Source organism: Haematobia irritans, chromosome 1 (assembly GCF_050003625.1).
Source record: "Haematobia irritans isolate KBUSLIRL chromosome 1, ASM5000362v1, whole genome shotgun sequence".
Classification (NCBI taxonomy): domain Eukaryota; kingdom Metazoa; phylum Arthropoda; class Insecta; order Diptera; family Muscidae; genus Haematobia; species Haematobia irritans.
The window spans coordinates 107,287,639-107,312,210 of record NC_134397.1 but is presented as its reverse complement, the minus strand read 5'-3'; the positions used below and the strand labels follow the sequence as shown (position 1 = coordinate 107,312,210).

General features: G+C 40.7%; 1 protein-coding gene and 1 long non-coding RNA gene across 6 annotated transcripts in view; both read right to left on the bottom strand.

Annotated features, from left to right (window-relative positions):
* The window catches only part of LOC142241038 (uncharacterized), a 360,681-nt gene that overhangs the window by 182,551 nt on the left and 153,558 nt on the right, over positions 1–24,572 (bottom strand). The window lies entirely within an intron of this gene.
* Positions 22,051–24,524, bottom strand: LOC142221613 (uncharacterized). Of its 5 annotated transcripts, none has more exons than XR_012718150.1 (2): positions 22,247–24,524; positions 22,051–22,189 (listed from the first exon to the last, which is right to left on the bottom strand). XR_012718150.1 is itself a non-coding variant. In XM_075291361.1 (2 exons), the coding sequence occupies exons 1-2, from the start codon at positions 23,528–23,530 to the stop codon at positions 22,307–22,309; spliced, it is 1,182 nt and encodes a 393-aa protein (XP_075147476.1). In that variant the 5' UTR covers positions 23,531–24,524; the 3' UTR covers positions 22,168–22,306. The 5 variants fall into 5 exon arrangements, 4 of the variants coding, with proteins under 4 accessions (XP_075147476.1, XP_075147477.1, XP_075147478.1 ...); XM_075291361.1 differs by having other exon boundaries at positions 22,168–23,389; positions 23,432–24,524; XM_075291362.1 differs by having other exon boundaries at positions 22,168–23,383; positions 23,432–24,524.

The window sequence follows — 24,572 nt, the reverse complement described above, 5'->3', positions numbered from 1 at the left end:
TTGAACCATGCACTGGCGGTGCCACAGTGGCTCAGCGGTCGTTACCTATCGAGGAAATTGTATCAGAATCTAGAATAAAATGGGCGTTAAATAGCTTCGGATCATTCAAATCCCCCGGACCTGATGGAATTACTCCGGCGGAGTTACAAGCTGTGGCTGACAGAATTATCCCCTGGTTGTCGGCGATATATATAGGATGTATCAACTTAGCATATATTCCACAAAAGTGGAGGGAATCAAAAGTCGTTTTCATTTCGGGAAAAGCCTCTCACTCGAATGCGAAGGATTTCCGACCAATCAGCTTATCATCATTCCTACTTAAGACTCTGGAGAGGACGATAGATATTTATCTTAGAACTAGCGTCGAATCAAGTTTGCTCTCGAAACGACAACATGCATACTCAAAGGGCAGGTCTACTGAGACCGCATTACATGAACTAGTCAGCTTTATTGAAAGCTCACTATCTGTCAAAGAATACACAATCGTGGCGTTTCTAGACATCGAAGGGGCGTTCAATAACGTCCATCCGAGCTCGATATTAAATGGACTGACAACTCTGAATGTTGATCCAGGTATACTTAGGCTGTTAGACGAACTTCTAAGGAAGAGACATTTCAGCCACACTAGGACAAGCAAACATACAAAGGTATGTGAACAGAGGTACTTCTCAAGGAGGAGTTCTATCACCTCTTCTTTGGAATGTTGCTATAAACGACCTTCTGGTTTCCCTAGAAAAAGAAAGGATACAAGTGGTGGCATACGCAGATGATGTAGCGCTAGCAGTCAGGGGAAAATTCCCATCAACAGTTAGAGATATTATACAGAGAGCCCTCCGGATGACTGAGAAATGGGCGAAAGATAATGGTCTTGGGGTAAATCCTGCAAAGACAGAACTAGTCATGTACTGTAGAGATGGCAAAACTCCCACGGTTAGACCCATTTCCTTAGGGGGTATTGAAATTCCCTTTAGGGAGTGTGCAAAATACCTTGGCGTTATTTTGGACAGGAACCTGAACTTCAAGCTTAACATTGAAGAAAGGGCGAGGAAAGCCACGGTAGCTTTATACTCGTGCAAAAAGGCAATAGGGAAAAAGTGGGGACTAAAACCAAAAATTGTGCATTGGCTATACACGGCAGTGGTTAGACCTATAATGATATATGGTGTTGTAGTCTGGTGGCCGGCACTTCAGAAACCGACTTGTTTAGATAAAGTTCAGCGTATGGCGTACTTGTGTATCTCAGGTGCATTCAGCAAGACAGGAACAAACTCCCTTAATGTCATACTGCATCTATTGCCTTTAGACATTTTGGCCAAACAGTCAGCTGCAACAACGGCTGTGCGCTTGCGCGAGCTATCGCTGTGGTCGGAAAAAAGTTTCGGTCACAGTTCGGTCCTCAAAATAATGCCAGATGTGCCTAACGTAGTGGATTACACTTTGGCGAGTCCACTTTTCGACAAAAAGTTTGAGACTCTAATTCCCAACAGTGAGGCGTGGTGTACACGGACCCCGGGGAATAAAAGATATATAGATTTCTACACTGATGGCTCCAAATTGGAAGGCCAAGTGGGTTTCGGAGTATATTCTAAAGATCTGGAACTTCGAATAGCGAAAAGATTACCTGATCACTGTAGTGTTTTTCAGGCTGAAATATTAGCAATAAGAGAAGTGGTGAATTGGCTGAGAAGTAATGCTCCAAGCAATATTGGCATTAATATATACTCAGACAGTCAACCTGCAATAAAATCCTTGGGCTCTGTGTTCCTCAACTCGAAAACGGCCATCGACCGCAAATCTCTCAATGAGATGGCTGAGCAGCACAATATTCACCTAATATGGGTGCTTGGCCATAGGAACATACCGGGGAACTGCGAAGCAGATGAGCTAGCAAGGCTAGGAACTACCTTACATATTCCAGGGGAACTAGAATCTGTTGGTATGCCTCTGGCTACCTGCAAGCTCTTACTGCGTGAGAAGGCTATCATGATGGCAAATGTTCGATGGGAGAATTGCAAGGGTTGTAACAACACCAAGCAAATATGCCCCCATTTAAACTTAAACCGCACACTAGATATGCTAGTGTTCTCGAGACGCCAGATATCACTCCTGATATCTGCTATAACGGGTCGCTGCCTGATAGGTGATTTTGCAAAAACTATTGGTGCGAAGTATAATGACTATTGTATGAGTTGTCATGATGCGGAGGAAAAGGAATCAATAAAACACCTCTTGTGTGAGTGTCCTGCATTTTGTGTAAGGCGTAAGCAAATTTTAGGGGCATATAGCTTCAGATTACTGGCGGACCTGGAAAACGTTAACTTAAGTAGTCTGCTAACGTTTTTGGAACAATCTGGTTGGTTCAACAGAAGAAAATAATCGAGAAGGTTCAACGGTTAAAACTAGAAGTGCCCATATGTAATAGGTACTTTTAGTTAGTGTGGTATCACAATGGAATGAATAGTCTAAGTGAGCTTGAATCTTAATCGGGCTGCCACTTTAACCTAACCAACCCAATGGATGACATTGAATTTCGCTGCATTGTGGTTTAATTGTCCACCACACGTGAAATTCGTAATAAGTACTTATTACGGGGAAATAGTCCCCCATTAAAAAACACGTCCGTTCAGTCCGACGGTTGAATTATAATTATTCTCTTAAGGCCGCTAAAATAGCAAATAGTTACTTTGTCAATTGTGATACATTCGGGTACAGTTTAGGTTAGCTATAGTGGCAGCCCGTTATTTCAGGCTCACTTCGACTATTTAGTCCATTATGATACAACAGTGTTGAACTTCTCTCTTGTCACTGAGTTCCACCCTATGCCATGCAGAAAGCTCAAAGACAAGGTATCCCCTTTTTATCGCCGCGCCTGAACATCATTTCCCATTGCGATGGAAATTTTAGAGCAGCTTAGAAACATTCAGAAATGTCACCAGCGACTATCGCCTTTCATTAGTATCACTACTTCCCCAAATACTGTGATGTGCATTTGCATCGCATCCCATAATGAGTTTTGTCATTGTTTTGAGTGACTCCTCAACTAAGATCTTAACGACACATGGAGGCAAGAACTGAATGAAATGATATCTGAGTGGCATGTTTTAAGTGAACACAGCTTCTCAGATCATCGCTACATCAGTTTCAAATTTGATATTCACCACCAAGACCATATTTCCGCCAAATGTTAGGAAAGCTGACTGGAATAGGTATAGGGAATCGTTCAATATGATGATACCGGAAATACCAGAGACAAATATCAGCACTGTGCAAGTTATCGAACACGCAGTGGAGAGGATTACTAAGGCCTTGAACATTTCACTAAAAGCTGCATGCCCTAAAGGGAAGCCAAGGGGGAAAAATCGACCACCATGGTGGTCTACGGAGATAGGTAATATGAGGAAATCGTGCAGGAAGCTCTTTAACAAAGCAAAGTCCACCAGAGCTCCTGTGGATTGGGACGCTTACAAGAAGAATCTGAGAGGATACAAGCGAGAACTGAGAAAGGCTCAGCATAACTCTTGGAATGATTACTGCAGCAGCATTGAGAATACGTCCGAGGCTTCCAGACTACGGAAGGTGCTAACATCCACGAGCTCCGCTCCAGGTTTTCATTAAAACATCGGAGGGCAATTGGACAACGTCCAGTGAGGAGACGCTGGAGGTACTATTGGACACACATTTTCCCGGAAATCAGACGGTTGAACCATGCACTGGCGGTGCCACAGTGGCTCAGCGGTCGTTACCTATCGAGGAAATTGTATCAGAATCTAGAATAAAATGGGCCTTAAATAGCTTTGGATCATTCAAATCCCCCGGACCTGATGGAATTACTCCGGCGGAGTTACAAGCGGTGGCTGACAGAATTATTCCCTGGTTGTCGGCGATATATATAGGATGTATCAACTTAGCATATATTCCACGACAGTGGAGAGAATCAAAAGTCGTTTTCATACCTCAAGCGGGAAAAGCCTCTCACTCGAATGCGAAGGATTTCCGACCAATCAGCTTATCATCATTCCTACTTAAGACCCTGGAGAGGATGATAGATATTTATCTTAGAACTAGCGTCGATTCAAGTTTGCTCTCGAAACGACAACATGCTTACTCGAAGGGCAGGTCTACTGAGACCGCATTACATGAACTAGTCAGCTTTATTGAAAGCTCACTATCTGTCAAAGAATACACAATCGTGGCGTTTCTAGACATCGAAGGGGCGTTTAATAACGTCCATCCGAGCTCGATATTAAATGGACTGACAACTCTGAATGTTGATCCAGGTATACTTAGGCTGTTAGACGAACATCTAAGGAAAAGACGCATTTCAGCCACACTAGGACAAGCAAACATACAAAGGTATGTGAACAGAGGCACTCCTCAAGGAGGAGTTCTATCACCTCTTCTTTGGAATGTTGCTATAAACGGCCTTCTGGTTTCCCTAGAAAAAGAAAGGATACAAGTGGTGGCATACGCAGATGATGTGGCGCTAGCATCAACAGTTAGAGATATTATACAGAGAGCCCTCCGGATGACTGAGAAATGGGCGAAAGATAATGGTCTTGGGGTAAATCCCGCAAAGACAGAACTAGTCATGTACTGCAAAGATCGCAAAACTCCCACGGTTAGGCCCATTTCCTTAGGGGGTATTGAAATTCCCTTTAGGGAGTGTGCAAAATACGTTGGTGTTATTTTGGACAGGAAGCTGAACTTTAAGCTTAATATTGAAGAAAGGGCGAGGAAAGCAACGGTAGCTTTATACTCGTGCAAAAAGGCAATAGGGAAAAAGTGGGGACTAAAACCAAAAATTGTACATTGGCTATACACGACAGTGGTTAGACCTATATGGTGTTGTAGTCTGGTGGCCGGCACTTCACCAGCCGACAAGTTTAGACAAAGTTCAGCGTATGGCGTGCTTGTGTATCTCAGGTGCATTCAGCAAGACAGGAACAAACTCACTTAATGTCATACTGCATCTATTGTCTTTAGACATTTTGGCCAAACAGTCAGCTGCAACAACGGCTGTGCGGTTGCACGAGCTATCGCTGTGGTCGGAAAAAAGTTACGGTCACAGTTCGGTCCTCAAAATAATGCCAGATGTGCCTAACGTAGTGGATTACACTTTGGCGAGTCCACTTTTCGACAAAAATTTTGAGACTCTAATTCCCAACAGTGAGGCGTGGTGTACACGGACCCCGGGGAATAAAAGATATATAGATTTCTACACTGATGGCTCCAAATTGGATGGCCAAGTGGGTTTTGGAGTATATTCTAAAGATCTGGAACTTCGAATAGCGAAAAGATTACCTGATCACTGTAGTGTTTTTCAGGCTGAAATATTAGCAATAAGAGAAGTGGTGAATTGGCTGAGAAGTAATGCTCCACACAATATTGACATTAATATATACTCAGACAGTCAACCTGCAATAAAATCCTTGGACTCTGTGTTCCTCAACTCGAAAACGGCCATCGACTGCCGCAAATCTCTCAATGAGATGGCTGAGCAGCACAATATTCACCTAATATGGGTGTCTGGCCACAGGAACATACCGGGGAACTGCGAAGCAGATGAGCTAGCAAGGCTAGGAAGTACCTTACATATTCCAGGGGAACTAGAATCTGTTGGTGTGCCTCTGGCTACCTGCAAGCTCTTACTGCGTGAGAAGGCTGTCATGATGGCAAATGGTCGATGGGAGAATTGTAAGGGTTGTAACGACACCAAGCAAATATGGCCCCATTTAAACTTAAACCGCACACTAGATATGCTAGTGTTCTCGAGACGGCAGATTTCACTCCTGATATCTGCTATAACGGGTCGCTGCCTGATAGGCGATTTTGCAAAAACTATTGGTGCGAAGTATAATGACTATTGTATGAGCTGTCATGATGCGGAGGAAAAGGAATCAATAAAACACCTCTTGTGTGAGTGTCCTGCATTTTGTGTAAGGCGTAAGCAAATTTTAGGGGCATATAGCTTCAGATTACTGGCGGACCTGGAAAACGTTAACTTAAGCAGTCTGCTAATGTTTTTGGAACAATCTGGTTGGTTCAACAGAAGAAAATAATCGAGAAGGTTCAACGGTTAAAACTAGAAGTGCCCATATGTAATAGGTACTTTTAGTTAATGTGGTATCACAATGGACTGAATAGTCTAAGTGAGCCTGAATCTTTATCGGGCTGCCACTTTAACCTAACCTAACCTAACACATGGAGGCATCTCCCTATCATGTCCCATGTAGACCGAAGATACCCAGTATTTGCATTTGGATATCTCTAGACTGGCTACGACAGTGTCTGCATTGCTCAGTAAAGGAAGCAGAAACAAGTTTAGTTCGTTTTTAGCAATTATAAATGCTCGATTTATATACCGGTATTATGCAAAAGTTTGAAACTCGGAGTGCTTAACTCACAGATCTTGGCCTCAGTTGCTAAAGACAGCCTTGTGATGGCTATCATAAATAAAGGAGCATTGGACGGTATGGTTCCAAAGCAAAAAATGGGGGAAATTGAGAATGCTTTGTCTGGCGTCTACTCACAGATGCTGGAAAAGTTTCCCGGCCCAGATCCTCGACACCAAGAGGCTGGTTGGTATCAAGGACGATTTAAGCTAGTCGCATTTGAGGACCAGAGGTCTATAGAATGTTTTAAAGCTGCTCTGATGCTAACTGGTGAAGTTTGGGAAGGAGCTGCTCTAGAGTTAGTCGAGAAGAAAGACATACCGGCTAGACCTAGAGCACATGCGTGGATACCTGTAAACCCTTGTGACCCTGAATCTATTTTAAATAGACTGAAACAATGCAATCCAGATCTTCCAACAGCTGATTGGAAGGTTGGCCGTTTGGATGAAGTGGATGGACCAAGACGGCATGCAGTGTTTATATTGAACACTCAGTCTTTGCCACATCTAGCAAAGTCTCAGGGCCGTGTATGTTATGGCTTTCATTATATCCAAATGAAGGTGTATAAAAACGATCAGCTAAAGGATACAGAAATGGACAAGCCTCTGTCTGAATCAGAAGTAAGCGGATCCTCTTGCGAAGTCGAGGGAGATACCAAAGTTGAAGACATGGATAGATACCGTATGCGTGAGGAGGCTTCTACTGCCTCAGAACTCACCAAAGTTGAACCTATGGTTATTGCGAGAGTCACCGAGATCTCTGAAGAGGATATTCTTGATGACTCGATTGAAGCGGATGATGTGACGGTTGTTGAAAATCTCGATGGTCCTACGGATCCTCCAGATAAATCTTCATCATTGTAAGGCTGCATGTGCTGCCTTAAAAGTTCTCCTGATGAAAGGGGACATAGATATAATTCGTATTCATGAACCATATGTTTATAGAAACAAAATATGTGAATTAAGTATTCCGGGGTTCAAACTATTGCAGTATACTGGTAATGATGTAATTCGAGCCTGTATAATTGCTAAAAACCAGCTTAACTTCTTTCTGCTTCCAATGCAATGCAGACACTGTCGTTACCAGTTTAGAAATGGCCAAATGCAAATATTGGATATCTTCGGTCTACATGGGACATGACAGGGAGATGCCTCCATGTGCCGTTAAGACCTTAGTGGAGGAGTCACTGAAAACAAAGACGAAACTCATTATGGGATGCGATGCGAATGCGCGTCATATTATATGGGGAAGTAGTGATACTAATGCAAGGGGAGAGTCGCTAATAGAGTTTATTTTGCGTACTAATCTGGTAGTTTGCAACAAGGGAGATGCCCCAACCTTTGTCACTCAAAACAGGAAAGAGGTTTTGGACATCACCTTGGCCTCGCAAGAACTGAATGAAATTATATCTGAGTGGCAGGTTTTAAGTGAACACAGCTTCTCAGATCATCGCTACATCAGTTTCAAATTTGATATTCACCACCAAGACCATATTTCCGCCAAATGTTAGGAAAGCTGACTGGAATAGGTATAGGGAATCGTTCAATATGATGATACCGGAAATACCAGAGACAAATATGAGCACTGTGCAAGTTATCGAACACGCAGTGGAGAGGATTACTAAGGCCTTGAACATTTCACTGAAAGCTGCATGCCCTAAAGGAAAGCCAAGGGGGAAAAATCGACCACCATGGTGGTCTACGGAGTTAGGTTAGGTAGGTTAAAGTGGCAGCCCTATTAAATTTCAGGCTCACTTAGACTATTCAGTCCATTGTGATACCACATTTAACTAAAAGTACCTATTACACATGGGCACTTCTAGTCTTAACCACTGAACCTTCTCTATTATTTACTTTTGTGGAACCAACCAGATTGCTCCAAAAACATTAACAAACTGCTTAAGTTAACGTTTTCCAGGTCAGCCAGTAATCTAAAGCTATATGCTCCTAAAATTCGCTTACGCCTTACACAAAAAGCTGGACACTCACACAAGAGGTGTTTAATTAATTCCTTTTCCTCCACATCATGACAGCTTATACAATAGTCATTATACTTTGCGCCTATAGTTTTTGCAAATTCGCCTATCAGGCAGCGACCCGTTATAGCAGATATCAGGAGTGCTATCTGACGCCTTGAGAACACTAGCATATCTAGTGTGCGGTTTAAGTTTAAATGGGGGCGTATTTGCTTGGTGTCGTTACAACCCTTTCAATTTTCCCATCAAATATTGGCCATCATAACAGCCTTCTCCGCAGTAAGAGCTTGCAGGTGGCCAGAGGCATACCAACAGATTCTAGTTCCCCTGGAATATGTAAGGTAGTTCCTAGCCTTGCTAACACATCTGCTTCGCAACTCCCCGGTATGTTCCTATGGCCAACCAAAGAAGAGGTGATAGAACTCCTCCTTGGGGAGTGCCTCTGTTCACCTACCTTTGTATGTTTGCTTGCCCTAGTGTGGCTGAAATACGTCTCTTTATTAGAATTTCGTCTAACAGCCTAAGTATACCTGGATCAACATTCAGAGCTGTCAGTCCATTTAATATCGAGCTCGGATGGACATTATTGAACGCCCCTTCGATGTCTAGAAACGCCACGATTGTGTATTCTTTGACAGATAGTGAGCTTTCAATAAAGCTGACCAGTTCATGCAATGCGGTCTCAGTAGACCTGCCCTTCGAGTATGCATGCTGTCGTTTCGAGAGCAAACTTGAATCCACGCTAGTTCTAAGATACATGTCTATCATCCTCTCCAGGGTCTTAAGTAGGAATGAGGATAAGCTGATTGGACGGAAATCCTTCGCACTCGAGTGAGAGGCTTTTCCTGCTTTAGGTATGAAGGGGACTTTTGTTTCCCTCCACTTTTCTGGAATATATGCTAGGTTTACACATTGTTTATATATCACCGTCAACCAGGGGATAATTCTTTCAGCCGCTGCCTGTAACTCCGCCGGAGTAATTCCATCAGGTCCGGGGGATTTGAATGGTCCAAAGCTATTTAAAGCCCATTTTATTCTAGATTCCGACACAATTTCCTCGATAGGAAATGATCGCCGAGTCTCTGTTACACCGCCGGAACATGGTTCAACCGTCTGATTTCCAGGGAAGTGTGTGTCCAAAAGTACCTCCAACGTCTCCTCACTGGACGTTGTCCAATTTCCCTCCGATGTTTTAATGAAACCTGGAGCGGTGTTAGTGGATGCTAGTACCTTCCGTAGTCTGGAAGCCTCTGACGTATTCTCAATACTGCTACAGTAATCATCCCAAGAGTTTTGTTGAGACCTTCTCAGTTCTCGTTTATATTCTCTCAGATTCATCTTGTAAGTGTCCCAATCCTCCGGAGCTCTTGTGGACTTTGCTTTGTTAAAGAGCTTCCTGCAGGATTTCCTCATATTACTTAACTCCGTAGTCCACCATGGCGGCCGATTTTTTCCCCTTGGCTTTCCTCTAGGGCAAGCAGCTTTCAGTGAAATGTTGAAGGCCTTAGTAATCCGCTCCACTGCGTGTTCGATATCTTGCACAGTGCTCATATTTGTCTCCGGCATTTCCGGTATCATCAAATTGAACGATTCCCTATACCTATTCCAATCAGCTTTCCTAACATTTGGCGGAAATATGGTCTTTGAAGTACGAACTGCCAATCTGAAACTGATGTAGCGATGCTCTGAGAAGCTATGTTCCCTCAAAACTTGCCACTCAGATATCTTATCATTCAGTTCCGGAGAGGTCAACGTGACGTCCAAAACCTCTTGTCTGTTCCTGGTGACGAAGGTTGGTGCATCTCCCTTATTGCAAACTACTAGGTTAGTACGCAAAATAAATTCTATTAGCGACTCTCCCCTTGCATTAGTATCACTACTTCCCCAAATACTATGATGTGCATTTGCATCGCATCCCATAATGAGTTTTGTCTTTGTTTTTAGTGACTCCTCAACTAAGGTCTTAACGGCACAGGGTGGCATGTCCCTATCATGTCCTGTGTAGACCGAAGATACCCAATATTTGCATGTGGATATCTCTAGACTGGCTACGACAGTGTCTGCGTTGCTCAATGAAGGAAGCAGAAACAAGTTTATTTCGTTTTTAGCAATTATACATGCTCGATTTATATCGTTACCGGTATTATGCAAAAGTTTGAAACCCGGAGTGCTTAATTCACAGATATTGTTTTTATATATGTATGGTTCTTGAATAAGAACTATATCTATGTCTCCTTTCATCAGGAGAACTTTTAAGACAGCACAAGCGGCCTTACAATGGTGAAGATTTATCTGGAGGAACCGTAGAACCATCCAAATTTTCAACCACCGTCACATCAGCCGCTTCAATTGAGTCATCAAGGGCTTCCTCTTCACAGATCTCGGTGACTTTCACAACAATCCGCGGTTCAGCTTTGGAGAGGCTTGAGCCTGTAGAAACTCCCCGCATATGATTTTCGCCATAGTCTGCAGGTTTTATGTCTCCTTCGGCTTCGCTAGGAGATTTTTTCACTGCTGACTCTACCGGAGGCTTGTCCGTTTCGGAATCCTTTGGCTGATCGCTTTTGTATACCTTCATATGGATATCATGAAAGCCATAACTTACGCGTCCTTGGGTCTGGGCTAGATGTGACAGAGACTCTATGTTTAATATAAACACCGCATGTCGTCTTGGTCCATCCACCTCATCTACGGAGTTAGGTAATATGAGGAAATCGTGCAGGAAGCTCTTTAACAAAGCAAAGTCCACCAGAGCTCCTGTGGATTGGGGCGCTTACAAGAAGAATCTGAGAGGATACAAGCGAGAACTGAGAAAGGCTCAGCATAACTCTTGGAATGATTACTGCAGCAGCATTGAGAATACGTCCGAGGCTTCCAGACTACGGAAGGTGCTAGAATCCACGAGTTCCGCTCCAGGTTTCATTAAAACATCGGAGGGCAATTGGACAACGTCCAGTGAGGAGACGCTGGAGGTACTATTGGACACACATTTTCCCGGAAATCAGACGGTTGAACCATGCACTGGCGGTGCCACAGTGGCTCAGCGGTCGTTACCTATCGAGGAAATTGTATCAGAATCTAGAATAAAATGGGCGTTAAATAGCTTCGGATCATTCAAATCCCCCGGACCTGATGGAATTACTCCGGCGGAGTTACAAGCTGTGGCTGACAGAATTATCCCCTGGTTGTCGGCGATATATATAGGATGTATCAACTTAGCATATATTCCACAAAAGTGGAGGGAATCAAAAGTCGTTTTCATTTCGGGAAAAGCCTCTCACTCGAATGCGAAGGATTTCCGACCAATCAGCTTATCATCATTCCTACTTAAGACTCTGGAGAGGACGATAGATATTTATCTTAGAACTAGCGTCGAATCAAGTTTGCTCTCGAAACGACAACATGCATACTCAAAGGGCAGGTCTACTGAGACCGCATTACATGAACTAGTCAGCTTTATTGAAAGCTCACTATCTGTCAAAGAATACACAATCGTGGCGTTTCTAGACATCGAAGGGGCGTTCAATAACGTCCATCCGAGCTCGATATTAAATGGACTGACAACTCTGAATGTTGATCGAGGTATACTTAGGCTGTTAGACGAACTTCTAAGGAAGAGACATTTCAGCCACACTAGGACAAGCAAACATACAAAGGTATGTGAACAGAGGTACTTCTCAAGGAGGAGTTCTATCACCTCTTCTTTGGAATGTTGCTATAAACGACCTTCTGGTTTCCCTAGAAAAAGAAAGGATACAAGTGGTGGCATACGCAGATGATGTAGCGCTAGCAGTCAGGGGAAAATTCCCATCAACAGTTAGAGATATTATACAGAGAGCCCTCCGGATGACTGAGAAATGGGCGAAAGATAATGGTCTTGGGGTAAATCCTGCAAAGACAGAACTAGTCATGTACTGTAGAGATGGCAAAACTCCCACGGTTAGACCCATTTCCTTAGGGGGTATTGAAATTCCCTTTAGGGAGTGTGCAAAATACCTTGGCGTTATTTTGGACAGGAACCTGAACTTCAAGCTTAACATTGAAGAAAGGGCGAGGAAAGCCACGGTAGCTTTATACTCGTGCAAAAAGGCAATAGGGAAAAAGTGGGGACTAAAACCAAAAATTGTGCATTGGCTATACACGGCAGTGGTTAGACCTATAATGATATATGGTGTTGTAGTCTGGTGGCCGGCACTTCAGAAACCGACTTGTTTAGATAAAGTTCAGCGTATGGCGTACTTGTGTATCTCAGGTGCATTCAGCAAGACAGGAACAAACTCCCTTAATGTCATACTGCATCTATTGCCTTTAGACATTTTGGCCAAACAGTCAGCTGCAACAACGGCTGTGCGCTTGCGCGAGCTATCGCTGTGGTCGGAAAAAAGTTTCGGTCACAGTTCGGTCCTCAAAATAATGCCAGATGTGCCTAACGTAGTGGATTACACTTTGGCGAGTCCACTTTTCGACAAAAAGTTTGAGACTCTAATTCCCAACAGTGAGGCGTGGTGTACACGGACCACGGGGAATAAAAGATATATAGATTTCTACACTGATGGCTCCAAATTGGAAGGCCAAGTGGGTTTCGGAGTATATTCTAAAGATCTGGAACTTCGAATAGCGAAAAGATTACCTGATCACTGTAGTGTTTTTCAGGCTGAAATATTAGCAATAAGAGAAGTGGTGAATTGGCTGAGAAGTAATGCTCCAAGCAATATTGGCATTAATATATACTCAGACAGTCAACCTGCAATAAAATCCTTGGGCTCTGTGTTCCTCAACTCGAAAACGGCCATCGACCGCAAATCTCTCAATGAGATGGCTGAGCAGCACAATATTCACCTAATATGGGTGCTTGGCCATAGGAACATACCGGGGAACTGCGAAGCAGATGAGCTAGCAAGGCTAGGAACTACCTTACATATTCCAGGGGAACTAGAATCTGTTGGTATGCCTCTGGCTACCTGCAAGCTCTTACTGCGTGAGAAGGCTATCATGATGGCAAATGTTCGATGGGAGAATTGCAAGGGTTGTAACAACACCAAGCAAATATGCCCCCATTTAAACTTAAACCGCACACTAGATATGCTAGTGTTCTCGAGACGCCAGATATCACTCCTGATATCTGCTATAACGGGTCGCTGCCTGATAGGTGATTTTGCAAAAACTATTGGTGCGAAGTATAATGACTATTGTATGAGTTGTCATGATGCGGAGGAAAAGGAATCAATAAAACACCTCTTGTGTGAGTGTCCTGCATTTTGTGTAAGGCGTAAGCAAATTTTAGGGGCATATAGCTTCAGATTACTGGCGGACCTGGAAAACGTTAACTTAAGTAGTCTGCTAACGTTTTTGGAACAATCTGGTTGGTTCAACAGAAGAAAATAATCGAGAAGGTTCAACGGTTAAAACTAGAAGTGCCCATATGTAATAGGTACTTTTAGTTAGTGTGGTATCACAATGGAATGAATAGTCTAAGTGAGCTTGAATCTTAATCGGGCTGCCACTTTAACCTAACCAACCCAATGGATGACATTGAATTTCGCTGCATTGTGGTTTAATTGTCCACCACACGTGAAATTCGTAATAAGTACTTATTACGGGGAAATAGTCCCCCATTAAAAAACACGTCCGTTCAGTCCGACGGTTGAATTATAATTATTCTCTTAAGGCCGCTAAAATAGCAAATAGTTACTTTGTCAATTGTGATACATTCGGGTACAGTTTAGGTTAGCTATAGTGGCAGCCCGTTATTTCAGGCTCACTTCGACTATTTAGTCCATTATGATACAACAGTGTTGAACTTCTCTCTTGTCACTGAGTTCCACCCGATGCCATGCAGAAAGCTCAAAGACAAGGTATCCCCTTTTTATCGCCGCGCCTGAACATCATTTCCCATTGCGATGGAAATTTTAGAGCAGCTTAGAAACATTCAGAAATGTCACCAGCATTACACTTTATGGTGTTTGGTCGAAACTTGGATTGAATCCATAACCATTTGTATGCAAAGCGGGCACGAACCATTCATTGTACGACGGTTGCTTCCATATATCAATGTATAATAGTAATTTTCCAATCTAAAAAGTATTAAAACAAATTACTAAAAACAAATTACAAAAATACAATACAATTATACAAAATATAATAAAAAAATTTGGAAAATATATTCCAAAACAATACAAAATAACTTTTCTATTTTCGCAGCTTGTCCCGTGTTTTCGTTTAAAAGTGATGCTTTGACTGCGTTGGCTTTTGCCATATCGACGTTGACATTTGTCAACAATAGGTCTGTTCGCTTACTTTTCTAGCAATAATTATCCAATAAAAACTAGCAAGAAAGTAAAAGTGCATTTTACTCTCTTTGCTTAAAATTGCTGAAAAGTACGAGATTGCAATCCAGTAACTATTTGTATATTCAAAATTTCAGCTTCAAAAATATTAAACGTATTCAGTTTTTTTAGCTTCCAGTATAATTGCGGACATGTACATTTTACTTGTGTTTTGTTGTTATCGAACACTCTAGCAAAAACTTGAAATTTCTCAATTTGATAACTGTCAAATGTTGAGGGTGAGCTCTTTTGTTGGCTTTTTGGCGTAATCAATCGACTTCTTGTAAAAAATTGTTATAATTATCAAAAATTATTGTGTTCTCGAACGGAATACTAAATAAACATGCTATCAAAGTAAGACCAAAAGCAAAGTAGTGTGAAATTGGCATAGATTTTTTTTAATGGAAACATAGCTGCGATGCTCTCTTTGTATTCGCGATTCAATAACATATGGAGGAGGTAAAAATAATTTTTGCTGTCACAGAATCCGAATTTTCATCGGAAAATCATCTGGACAAATGATGCTCATTTCCACCTCGGCATATATGTCAAAATGAAAATTGTTTTATCTGAAGGTCCTCTATTCTCAACGTACGACTGTTTAGTATGGTTAGTGGCCTTGCGGAGTTACTTGATTTTTTCATAAATGAACTTGTTGTATGGTTGGTGTTGATCTGGACAACGCAAATTACGTGTCACACAAGCAACTCTTTTGCAGGAAGCGTTTCCAAGCTGGGCAATCATAATAAGCCACCAAGATATTGCCATGTGAAAGAATGCTATTAACCCAGCGTCGAATCACAGCCTCAACGACAGAATTCACATGAATATATTTGGTTGAAATTGCTTTTCATTATCAACTGAGTACTTTTCGCTTTATTATGAAATAAACATCCGAAGTTTTATCTCAAAACATTAAATTCTTCTTCGAATACGAGAATACCAGCTCTTATTGGAAAATACTTTACAAAAATATCGACTAACGAAGACATTGACATGTTAGATTTGTGGTTATGTTAGCCTCATAGTCATAGAAGTTAGGCGTATACAAATCCCAGGGTCCATTTAATTAAAAAAATGTTTTAACTAAAATGTAAATTACTAAAAAGGTTGGCTTATTGATAAATGTTTTTGCATAATCAAAAAATACAAATTGTTTTTAATGTTTGTAGTAGTTTGCTTTTAATGTTTAATGTAATGTAGTTATATAATGTGTACCATTTTACCATGGCTGAACAAAGAGGTTAAATCATGGGCCCATATGATTACAATTTTTTTATTTTGACGAAATTTTAAGATGTCAAAATCATATGTTTATTTTATTCCAATTGGTCGAAGTTAAACAATAAATAAGAAAAACAATAACTGTTAAAAAGAAATATTCAAATCTATAATAAATACATTTTGAATAGAATTGTGGTGTTTTTGAAACTAAAACCTTAAAGAAATAAAAAGAAAAAGATGTCTGTATGTTGTATATGCCGTAAAAGGAGCAGCAGTTTCAGTGGTTCAATTTTCAAGGTCCCCATTGAAGAATATAAACGTTGTAAGTGGAGTCAAGTATGTTGCATATCTCTAAAACCTTCACAATATATTTGTGAAGATCATTTTCTGCCCAGTGATATAGTTCACGGAAATAAACGTAGTCGTTTGCTACCAATTGCTTTGCCGTTTTTACTGCCTGATTGTAAACTGTAAGTTTATATTGTGGTCCATTCATTTTTAATAATGCTAAATTTTGTATTCAGATCACAATATTCAACTAGTCCACAACAGGAAAGTATTGAGGCAATGGACATATCATTAAATGAAACAGAAATTCAGGAAACGTAAGACCTAACTGCCATTATCCAAAAGACAAGTTTTAGACTAATACTATGTTCAAGTTTCACGAAGAGATCGAATGTTACTGAAAAGATTTGAAAATGTTCCATGTTTTAAAATCTAGTATTTATGGAAAGTAAACGATGACTTGACGTGAAAACTTAAACATATACAGGCCTTTAATAAAAAAATAGTATACGAATGATGAATTCTGCACGAGGGTACAAATAGAAAGAAGAGTTTTCAAAGACCAATCGAATTAAAACTTAAAATTTTTTAGGCCCAACCATGAACACTATCGATTCGGATATAACTCGGTTAAGATATGAATATACTACTTCCATATTTTTCCAATTTTAATGAAATGTAGGTGGGATAGCAGTATTCTCAGTGAATGTGCACAGCCAGTCGATCAAAGCCAGTGTTCAAAGTCAGTAAGGCGCCCGAAAATGGTTGATGCAGAAACGCAAACAGTGAGTTGTACGATGGATGAAGGCTCTCAAACAGAGTATGTAGATGTTATCAAAAGTTTTAAAATTTTTAAAACATATTTATATGTATATAAAGGGTGATTTGTTAAGAGCTTGATAACTTTTTTTTTTTAAAAAAACGCATAAAATTTGCAAAATCTCATCGGTTCTTTATTTGAAACGTTAGATTGGTCCATGACATTTACTTTTTGAAGATAATTTCATTTAAATGTTGACCGCGGCTGCGTCTTAGGTGGTCCATTCGGAAAGTCCAATTTTGGGCAACTTTTTCGAGCATTTCGGCCGGAATAGCCCGAATTTCTTCGGAAATGTTGTCTTCCAAAGCTGGAATAGTTGCTGGCTTATTTCTGTAGACTTTAGACTTGACGTAGCCCCACAAAAAATAGTCTAAAGGCGTCAAATCGCATGATCTTGGTGGCCAACTTACCGGTCCATTTCTTGAGATGAATTGTTCTCCGAAGTTTTCCCTCAAAATGGCCATAGAATCGCGAGCTGTGTGGCATGTAGCGCCATCTTGTTGAAACCACATGTCAACCAAGTTCAGTTCTTCCATTTTTGGCAACAAAAAGTTTCTTAGCATCGAACGATAGCGATCGCCATTCACCGTAACGTTGCGTCCAACAGCATCTTTGAAAAAATACGGTCCAATGATTCCACCAGCGTACAAACCACACCAAACAGTGCATTTTTCGGGATGCATGGGCAGTTCTTGAACGGCTTCTGGTTGCTCTTCACTCCAAATGCGGCAATTTTGCTTATTTACGTAGCCATTCAACCAGAAATGAGCCTCATCGCTGAACAAAATTTGTCGATAAAAAAGCGGATTTTCTGCCAACTTTTCTAGGGCCCATTCACTGAAAATTCGACGTTGTGGCAGATCGTAAGTCTATTCATGATGAAATGTCAAAGCATACTGAGCATCTTTCTCTTTGACACCATGTCTGAAATCCCACGTGATCTGTCAAATACTAATGCATGAAAATCCTAACCTCAAAAGAATCACCCTTTATATTCATTTAGATCAATGAATTTTTTTTTTCTAAAATAATGAAGAGACAGTCGGAAACTAATGCGGCAATGAAAAAGTTACAGATTGAAAATAACGATTTGAAAATTCAGCTGACGCAAGCAAACAAGGTTGTGGACTGCATGCGTACCATATTTACTGAGGGGCAAATACGTCGAATAATGTGTCCTGGGGGTATTCAGTGGAGTTGGGAAGACATATCTCGAGCAATATGTCTTCACGCTGCAGGACCGAGAGCTTACAACCACCTTTATGTCAACGGGTTTCCTTTACCTTCAGTAGCCACATTAAATAGGTGGAGTCGTAAAATACCAGTTACTGAAGGTATCATGAAGATAAAATATGCGTTTTAGCGTACGACGAAATGAAGGTCGTACAAAAATACGAACATGAAGCTGCTGGAGATTTTGTAAGAAAGCCAGCAAATTACGTGCAAGTTGTTATGGTGAGGGGTCTTTTTAAGTCATGGAAGCAACCAGTCTTTTTTGATTATGACTGTAAAATGACACCAGACATTTTAATGTCTATAATTAAAGAGCTTCATGAGTCTGGCTACGAAGTAGTAGCCACTGTTTCCGATATGGTTCCAACAAATAGGAATTTGGGGACATTACTTGGCGTAACAAAAGGTAATTATCGTAACTTTCAATGTATTTGTAGTTATGAATGTATCAATAACATTGATTTTTTAGAGCAACCGTGGTTTTTGCATCCCCTCAATATGGAAAAAAGTATATGTGTTTGCCGACGCCCCCCACTTGATTAAGTTGTTTAGAAATCACTTTTTGGACGATGGTTTTCATATTAATGGAAAAATTCTAACATCCAGAACCATAGTTGATTTATTGAATGTAACGTCTTCAAGCGACTTGTCCATTTCATACAAAATCACTACTGACCATATTAACGTTGTTGGCCCTGGTATATTGACATATCGCTTTATTTTAGTATAATTTTGCCCAATGTGAGCAAATGTTCTCTATTTGAATAGTTCATATTTTCCTAATATGGGAGAACTTGGTGTAAAAGGATTTCATACGTCTTTCAAATGAGAAAAATTTATTAAACTTCGTACAATTTTTACCTTCAACATATGAAATTTTCTAAAACAACAGAAAAAAATGTATTGTTTTCAATATTTTTTTTTTCAATTTGACAAAAAGTAATAACTTATTAGTAAATCTTTAAATCTTAGTAAATCTTTATACTTAATTTGTGTATAATTTTTTTCCCGTTGGTTAGTTCATTTAACTAACATACACAACAAATTATTAGAGTAATGAAAACTTTCTCCAAACATAATGATCTAAAATTAAGTTAAATTGGCTTTAGTGAAATAGAGAGTTCACTTTTTTTTGAGTGTACAAAAAAGTTCTAAGTCGACTTAGCATAACATTAAGGTAATGGTCTTGATGTAAATCCAGCAAAGACAGAACTAGTCATGTACTGCAAAGATCGCAAAACTCCGACGGTTAGGCCCATTTCCTTAGGGGGTACTGAAATTCCCTTTGGTGAGTGTGCAAAATACCTTGACGTTATTTTGGACAGGAAGCTGAATTTTAGGCTTAATATTGAAGAGAGGGCGAGAAAAACCACGGTAGCTTTGTACTCGTGCAAAAAAGCAATAGGGAAAAAGTGGGGACTAAGACCAAAAATTGTGCATTGGGTATACACGGCAGTAGTTAGACCTATAATGCTATATGGTGTTGTAGTCTGGTGGCCGGCACTTCAGAAACCGACTTATTTAGATAAAGTTCAGCGTATGGCGAGCTTATGTATCTCAGGCGCATTTAGTAAGACAGGAACAGACTCCCTTAATGTCATGCTACATCTATTGCCTTTAGACATTTTGGCCAAACAGTCAGCTGCAACAACGGCTGTGCGGTTGCGCGAGCTATCGCTGTGGTCGGAAAAAATGTACGGTCATAGTTCGGTCCTCAAAGTAATGCCAGATGTGCCTAACGTAGTGGATTACACCCTGGCAAACCCACTTTTCGACAAAAAGTTTGAAACTCTAATTCCCAACGGTGAGGCGTGGTGTACACAGACCCCGGGGAATAAAAGATATATAGATTTCTATACTGATGGCTCCAAATTGAATGGACAAGTGGGCTTCGGAGTATATTCTAAAGATCTGGAAATTCGAATAGCGAAAAGATTACCTAATCACTGTAGTGTTTTTCAGGCTGAAATATTGGCAATAAGTGAGGTGGTGAATTGGCTGAGAAGTAATGTTCCAAAAAATATTGGCATTAATATATACTCAGACAGTCAACCTGCAATAAAATCCTTGGACTCTGTGTTCCTTAACTCGAAAACGGCCATAGACTGCCGTAAATCTCTCAACGAGATGGCTGAGCAGTACAATATTCACCTAATATGGGTGCCTGGCCATAGGAACATACCGGGGAACTGCGAAGCAGATGTGTTAGCAAGGCTAGGAACTACCTTACATATTCCAGGGGAAATAGAATCTGTTGGTATGCCTCTGGCCACCTGCAAGCTTTTACTGCGTGAGAAGGCTGTTATGATGGCCAATATTCGATGGGAAAATTGCAAGGGTTGTAACGACACCAAGCAAATATGGCCCCATTTAAACTTAAACCGCACACTAGATATGCTAGTGTTCTCAAGGCGTCAGATAGCACTCCTGATGTTGCTTTTTCTCTTTGTTCCCCAGGAATAAACACCCTTGTTTGGCGGCCTTTCAAAATAACAACCACGGCTGAATAGATTTAAATTTGAAGACGGCTGACTTTATTTAATTTCTTGGTGTGGTATATTATGATGTATTGTTGTATATTGGTATGTTGGTATTTTGTTATTTTGATATATTGTTTATTCACTAATTTTAATAAACACAAAGAAATAAATACAGTTTACAAAATTAAGTGAAAGTTATACAAAATTTTGAATAAAATTAAACAAAAAATTTTTAATAAAAATTACAAAATTATCAAATCACAAGTTAAATGACTTACATGTTTTATGGTGGAACAAATAAAAAGGGTTTGTATATGCCTGAAGGGCCTATTTATATGAAAAACAATTAATATATTACAACAAAAACAAACAAAATGACGAATTGGCAAAAGCTTGGGAAATTTCTTTTCGACCAGGCTTTTTCAGTTGAAATTCGCATTAAATAGAGTTGCCACCTCAGCTAGGGTTGCCTTCAACAACATCCCCACCCCCGTGAACTGACCCAGAGGGGGAGGATTCACCGCTCTCCACATCAAGGATTGCCAATTTGGAGACTGGTCTTCGATAAACGCCCACATCAGTGCGAACTTCAGCAGACCGCGCAATACCGTCTTTGCCTGAATACAACTCTATAACACGTCCTCTTTTCCATTGGCTTCTTGGCAGATCCGGGTCACAGATGAACACCAGGCAGCCCACACTCAAGGGTTGTGATGGCAAACACCATTTCGTCCTTCTGGTCATCTCAGGAAGATATTCTTGAAGCCACTGTTTCCACATACCATTCTTCAAGTTCTGCACCACACGCCACTGCTTTCGAAGACACATCAACCTGGGCTCATATGGTGCTGGAGTTTGCATTGAATTGGTACATCCCAACAAAAAATGATTTGGAGTCAAAGGGTCTGGGTCTTCTGGGGTCACAGGGAGGTGAGTCAACGGCCTTGAGTTGACAATGTTTTCTGCCTCAATTAAAAATGATTGTAGAGTGTCAAGTTTTGGTGACTGTTCCTTTAGTATCTTGTACAATGCCTTCTTCACTGACTGCACCAGCCGCTCCCAAACACCACCTTCGCTCGGGTTCAAGGGGGTGTTAAATATCCATTTGATACCCAGTGCCGTCAAACCTGAAGATAAATTATTAGTATCAAAAAATGCATTTATACCTCGTAATTCCTTTGCGATGCCAACAAAATTTGTTCCATTGTCACTTCTTATTGATACCGGGATACCCCTTCGATTAACAAAATTCCGAATACACATGAGGCAGGCGTCACGGGACATGTCAGTAGCAATCTCCAGGTGGACGGCACGAGTTGTAAGGCAAGTAAAAAGTGCCACCCACCTTTTTTCTCGTTGACGACGGATGGTTACGTTCACTGGGCCAAAATAGTCAAGTCCAGTGTATGTGAAGGCTCTCACGTATGGCGTCACTCTTTCCACAGGCAATGCTGACATTTGGGGTTGTCTTGGTTTACATTTTCTGACTTTGCAGGCTGAACACTTACTTTGGATGTTATTCAACAACTGACGCAATGATGGAATCCAGTATTTTTGTCGAATCTCGTTCATAGCAGTGGCGGTGTTAATATGCAGAAATTTTTGGTGATAGAATTCCACCAACAACCAGGTGTAACGATGATTTTTCGGCAAATTAATGGGCTACCTGGCCCCAAAGACAAGAATGCAGCATTTTGAATCCTCCCAGAAGCACGAATCAAGTCGTCCTTGCCAATAAATGGATTCAATGATACCAACGGGCTACTGGGAGACACCTTTTGCTTCTCACGCAGGTCCATCAAATCATCACCATATACTTGTTGTTGAACATGACGACACAGATACAGCGATGCAAACTCTTCTTCTTCCAGCGATAGATCACCTTTTACTTTTTCTTCGCCTTTACATGTGTGTTTGATATTTGTCACATATCGGAAAACCCACGCCATTGCCCTTTTCAGTCTTCTGAAATTAGAAAAACGATCAAATTTTGGAACACAACCACATACCTTTACAGAAAATAAAGCCCTGTGCTTAGATCTTAGCTCGGAACCACTTTCGTCAGTTTTTTGTCCAATTTGCTTCTCCAACGGCCAATACGACTCCGTCTTCTGCAAAAAATCGGGTCCATTTTTCCATTTTCCATTAGGGTCATACGGCTTGGAAAGCTTTGATCGTGTTCCTTCATCTGCTGAATTCAAATTACCAGAACACCACTTCCATCGTTCAATTGAAGTGCTCTCCAAAATTTCAGCCACACGATTTGCCACATACTGTTTATATTTTCGGTGGTCAGAACGTATCCATTGTATCACAGTAAATGAATCTGACCAAAAGAAAACATTATTAACTTTGCACACATGATTTTGTAATATAATATTTTGCACGCGTACACCCATTACAGCAGCTTGCAATTCAAGTTTTGGAGTTGTGTGGTATCGTATCGGAGCACAACTTGTTTTTCCCATAACAAAACTCACTTTAATTCCACTTTGACTTACCACTCTCCAATATGCCACAACAGCCATAGCTTCCTCACTCGCGTCTACAAACACATGCAGCTCAATATTGCTGCCACTGAATCCCACGGCGTAATATCTTGGAACATTGAATTCCTTCACTTTTGCAAGTTGCTGCAGCCAGAACTTCCACTGTTTATAAATATTTTGTGGCAATACCTCATCCCAACTTACCCCACATTTCCAGACCTTCTGCATTATCACCTTTGACGTCACCATAAAATCGCCCAGAAATCCGTATGGGTCATACACCGACATATTTAGGCTAAGCATTTCTCTTTTCGTCGGCACTTTTTCACAATTTAATATTTTATTATCCACTTTGCTTAGCACTAAACGGAAACAAAACAAATCTGATTTTGGTACCCAATGAATACCGAGTACCCGTTCAATACTGTCACCGCCAAGAAAGCTGCCACCTTGATCGCCACTTACAATATTCCCGAATAGTGTTGCCACACGTTCACTGTTTGATATTATGTTACGGAGATGAAATCCCCCAAGTTTATGGATTCTTACCACTTCTTTCACCACCGAGACTGCCTCATCTTCATTTTCAAAACAATCCACATAATCATCAACATAATGGCGCTCTATTATTCCAGTAACTGCTCTTGGTGACACATCTTTGAATTTTTCGGCATTTTTATTCTTCACAAATTGGGCGATGGTTGGTGAACAAGTGGCTCCAAAAATTAATCTTCCATTACGTATGTGTCAACAGGCTGGTTAGGATTTCCATTTCTCCACAAAAATCGTTGGCAGTTTTGGTCCTTTTTTGTTACAGCGATTTGATGAAACATTTCTTGTATATCACCACACACAGCAATCGGTGATTCTCTGAATTTAAAAAGAATTGAGATTAGTGTGTTGTTTATATCAGGACCTGAAATTAAAGCTTTATTTAGTGATACATTTTGAACTTCAGCAGCGGCATCAAATACAAGACGAATTCCATTTTTATTTGGATTTTTCACACCAAAATGGGGTAAATAAAACGTTAAACCATTTTCAACGAATTTTTCTTCTAATGAAAGTTTTCGACAATATCCTTTGGCGATGTAACTTTCAATCTTTTCACAATATTGCTTTTTATACTCACTGTCTCTTGCCATTTTTCTTTCTACGGAGTATAATCGGTTCAATGCCATGTTGTATGTGTCAGGAATAAGGGGGATATTTTCTTTCCAGAGCAATGAACATTCATATCGACCACCAATTTGTTTTACTGTTGATTGAAGTATTGTTCACGTAAGTAGGGGTGAATGACCTATTATATGTACGAGACAACAATGGTTGGCATCCCTACATGCGT

Bases quoted from the DNA above. Each gene is read 5' to 3' on its own strand.
- LOC142221613 (XM_075291360.1), bottom strand. From the start codon at position 23,530: ATGCTTAGCCTAAATATGTCGGTGTATGACCCATACGGATTTCTGGGC.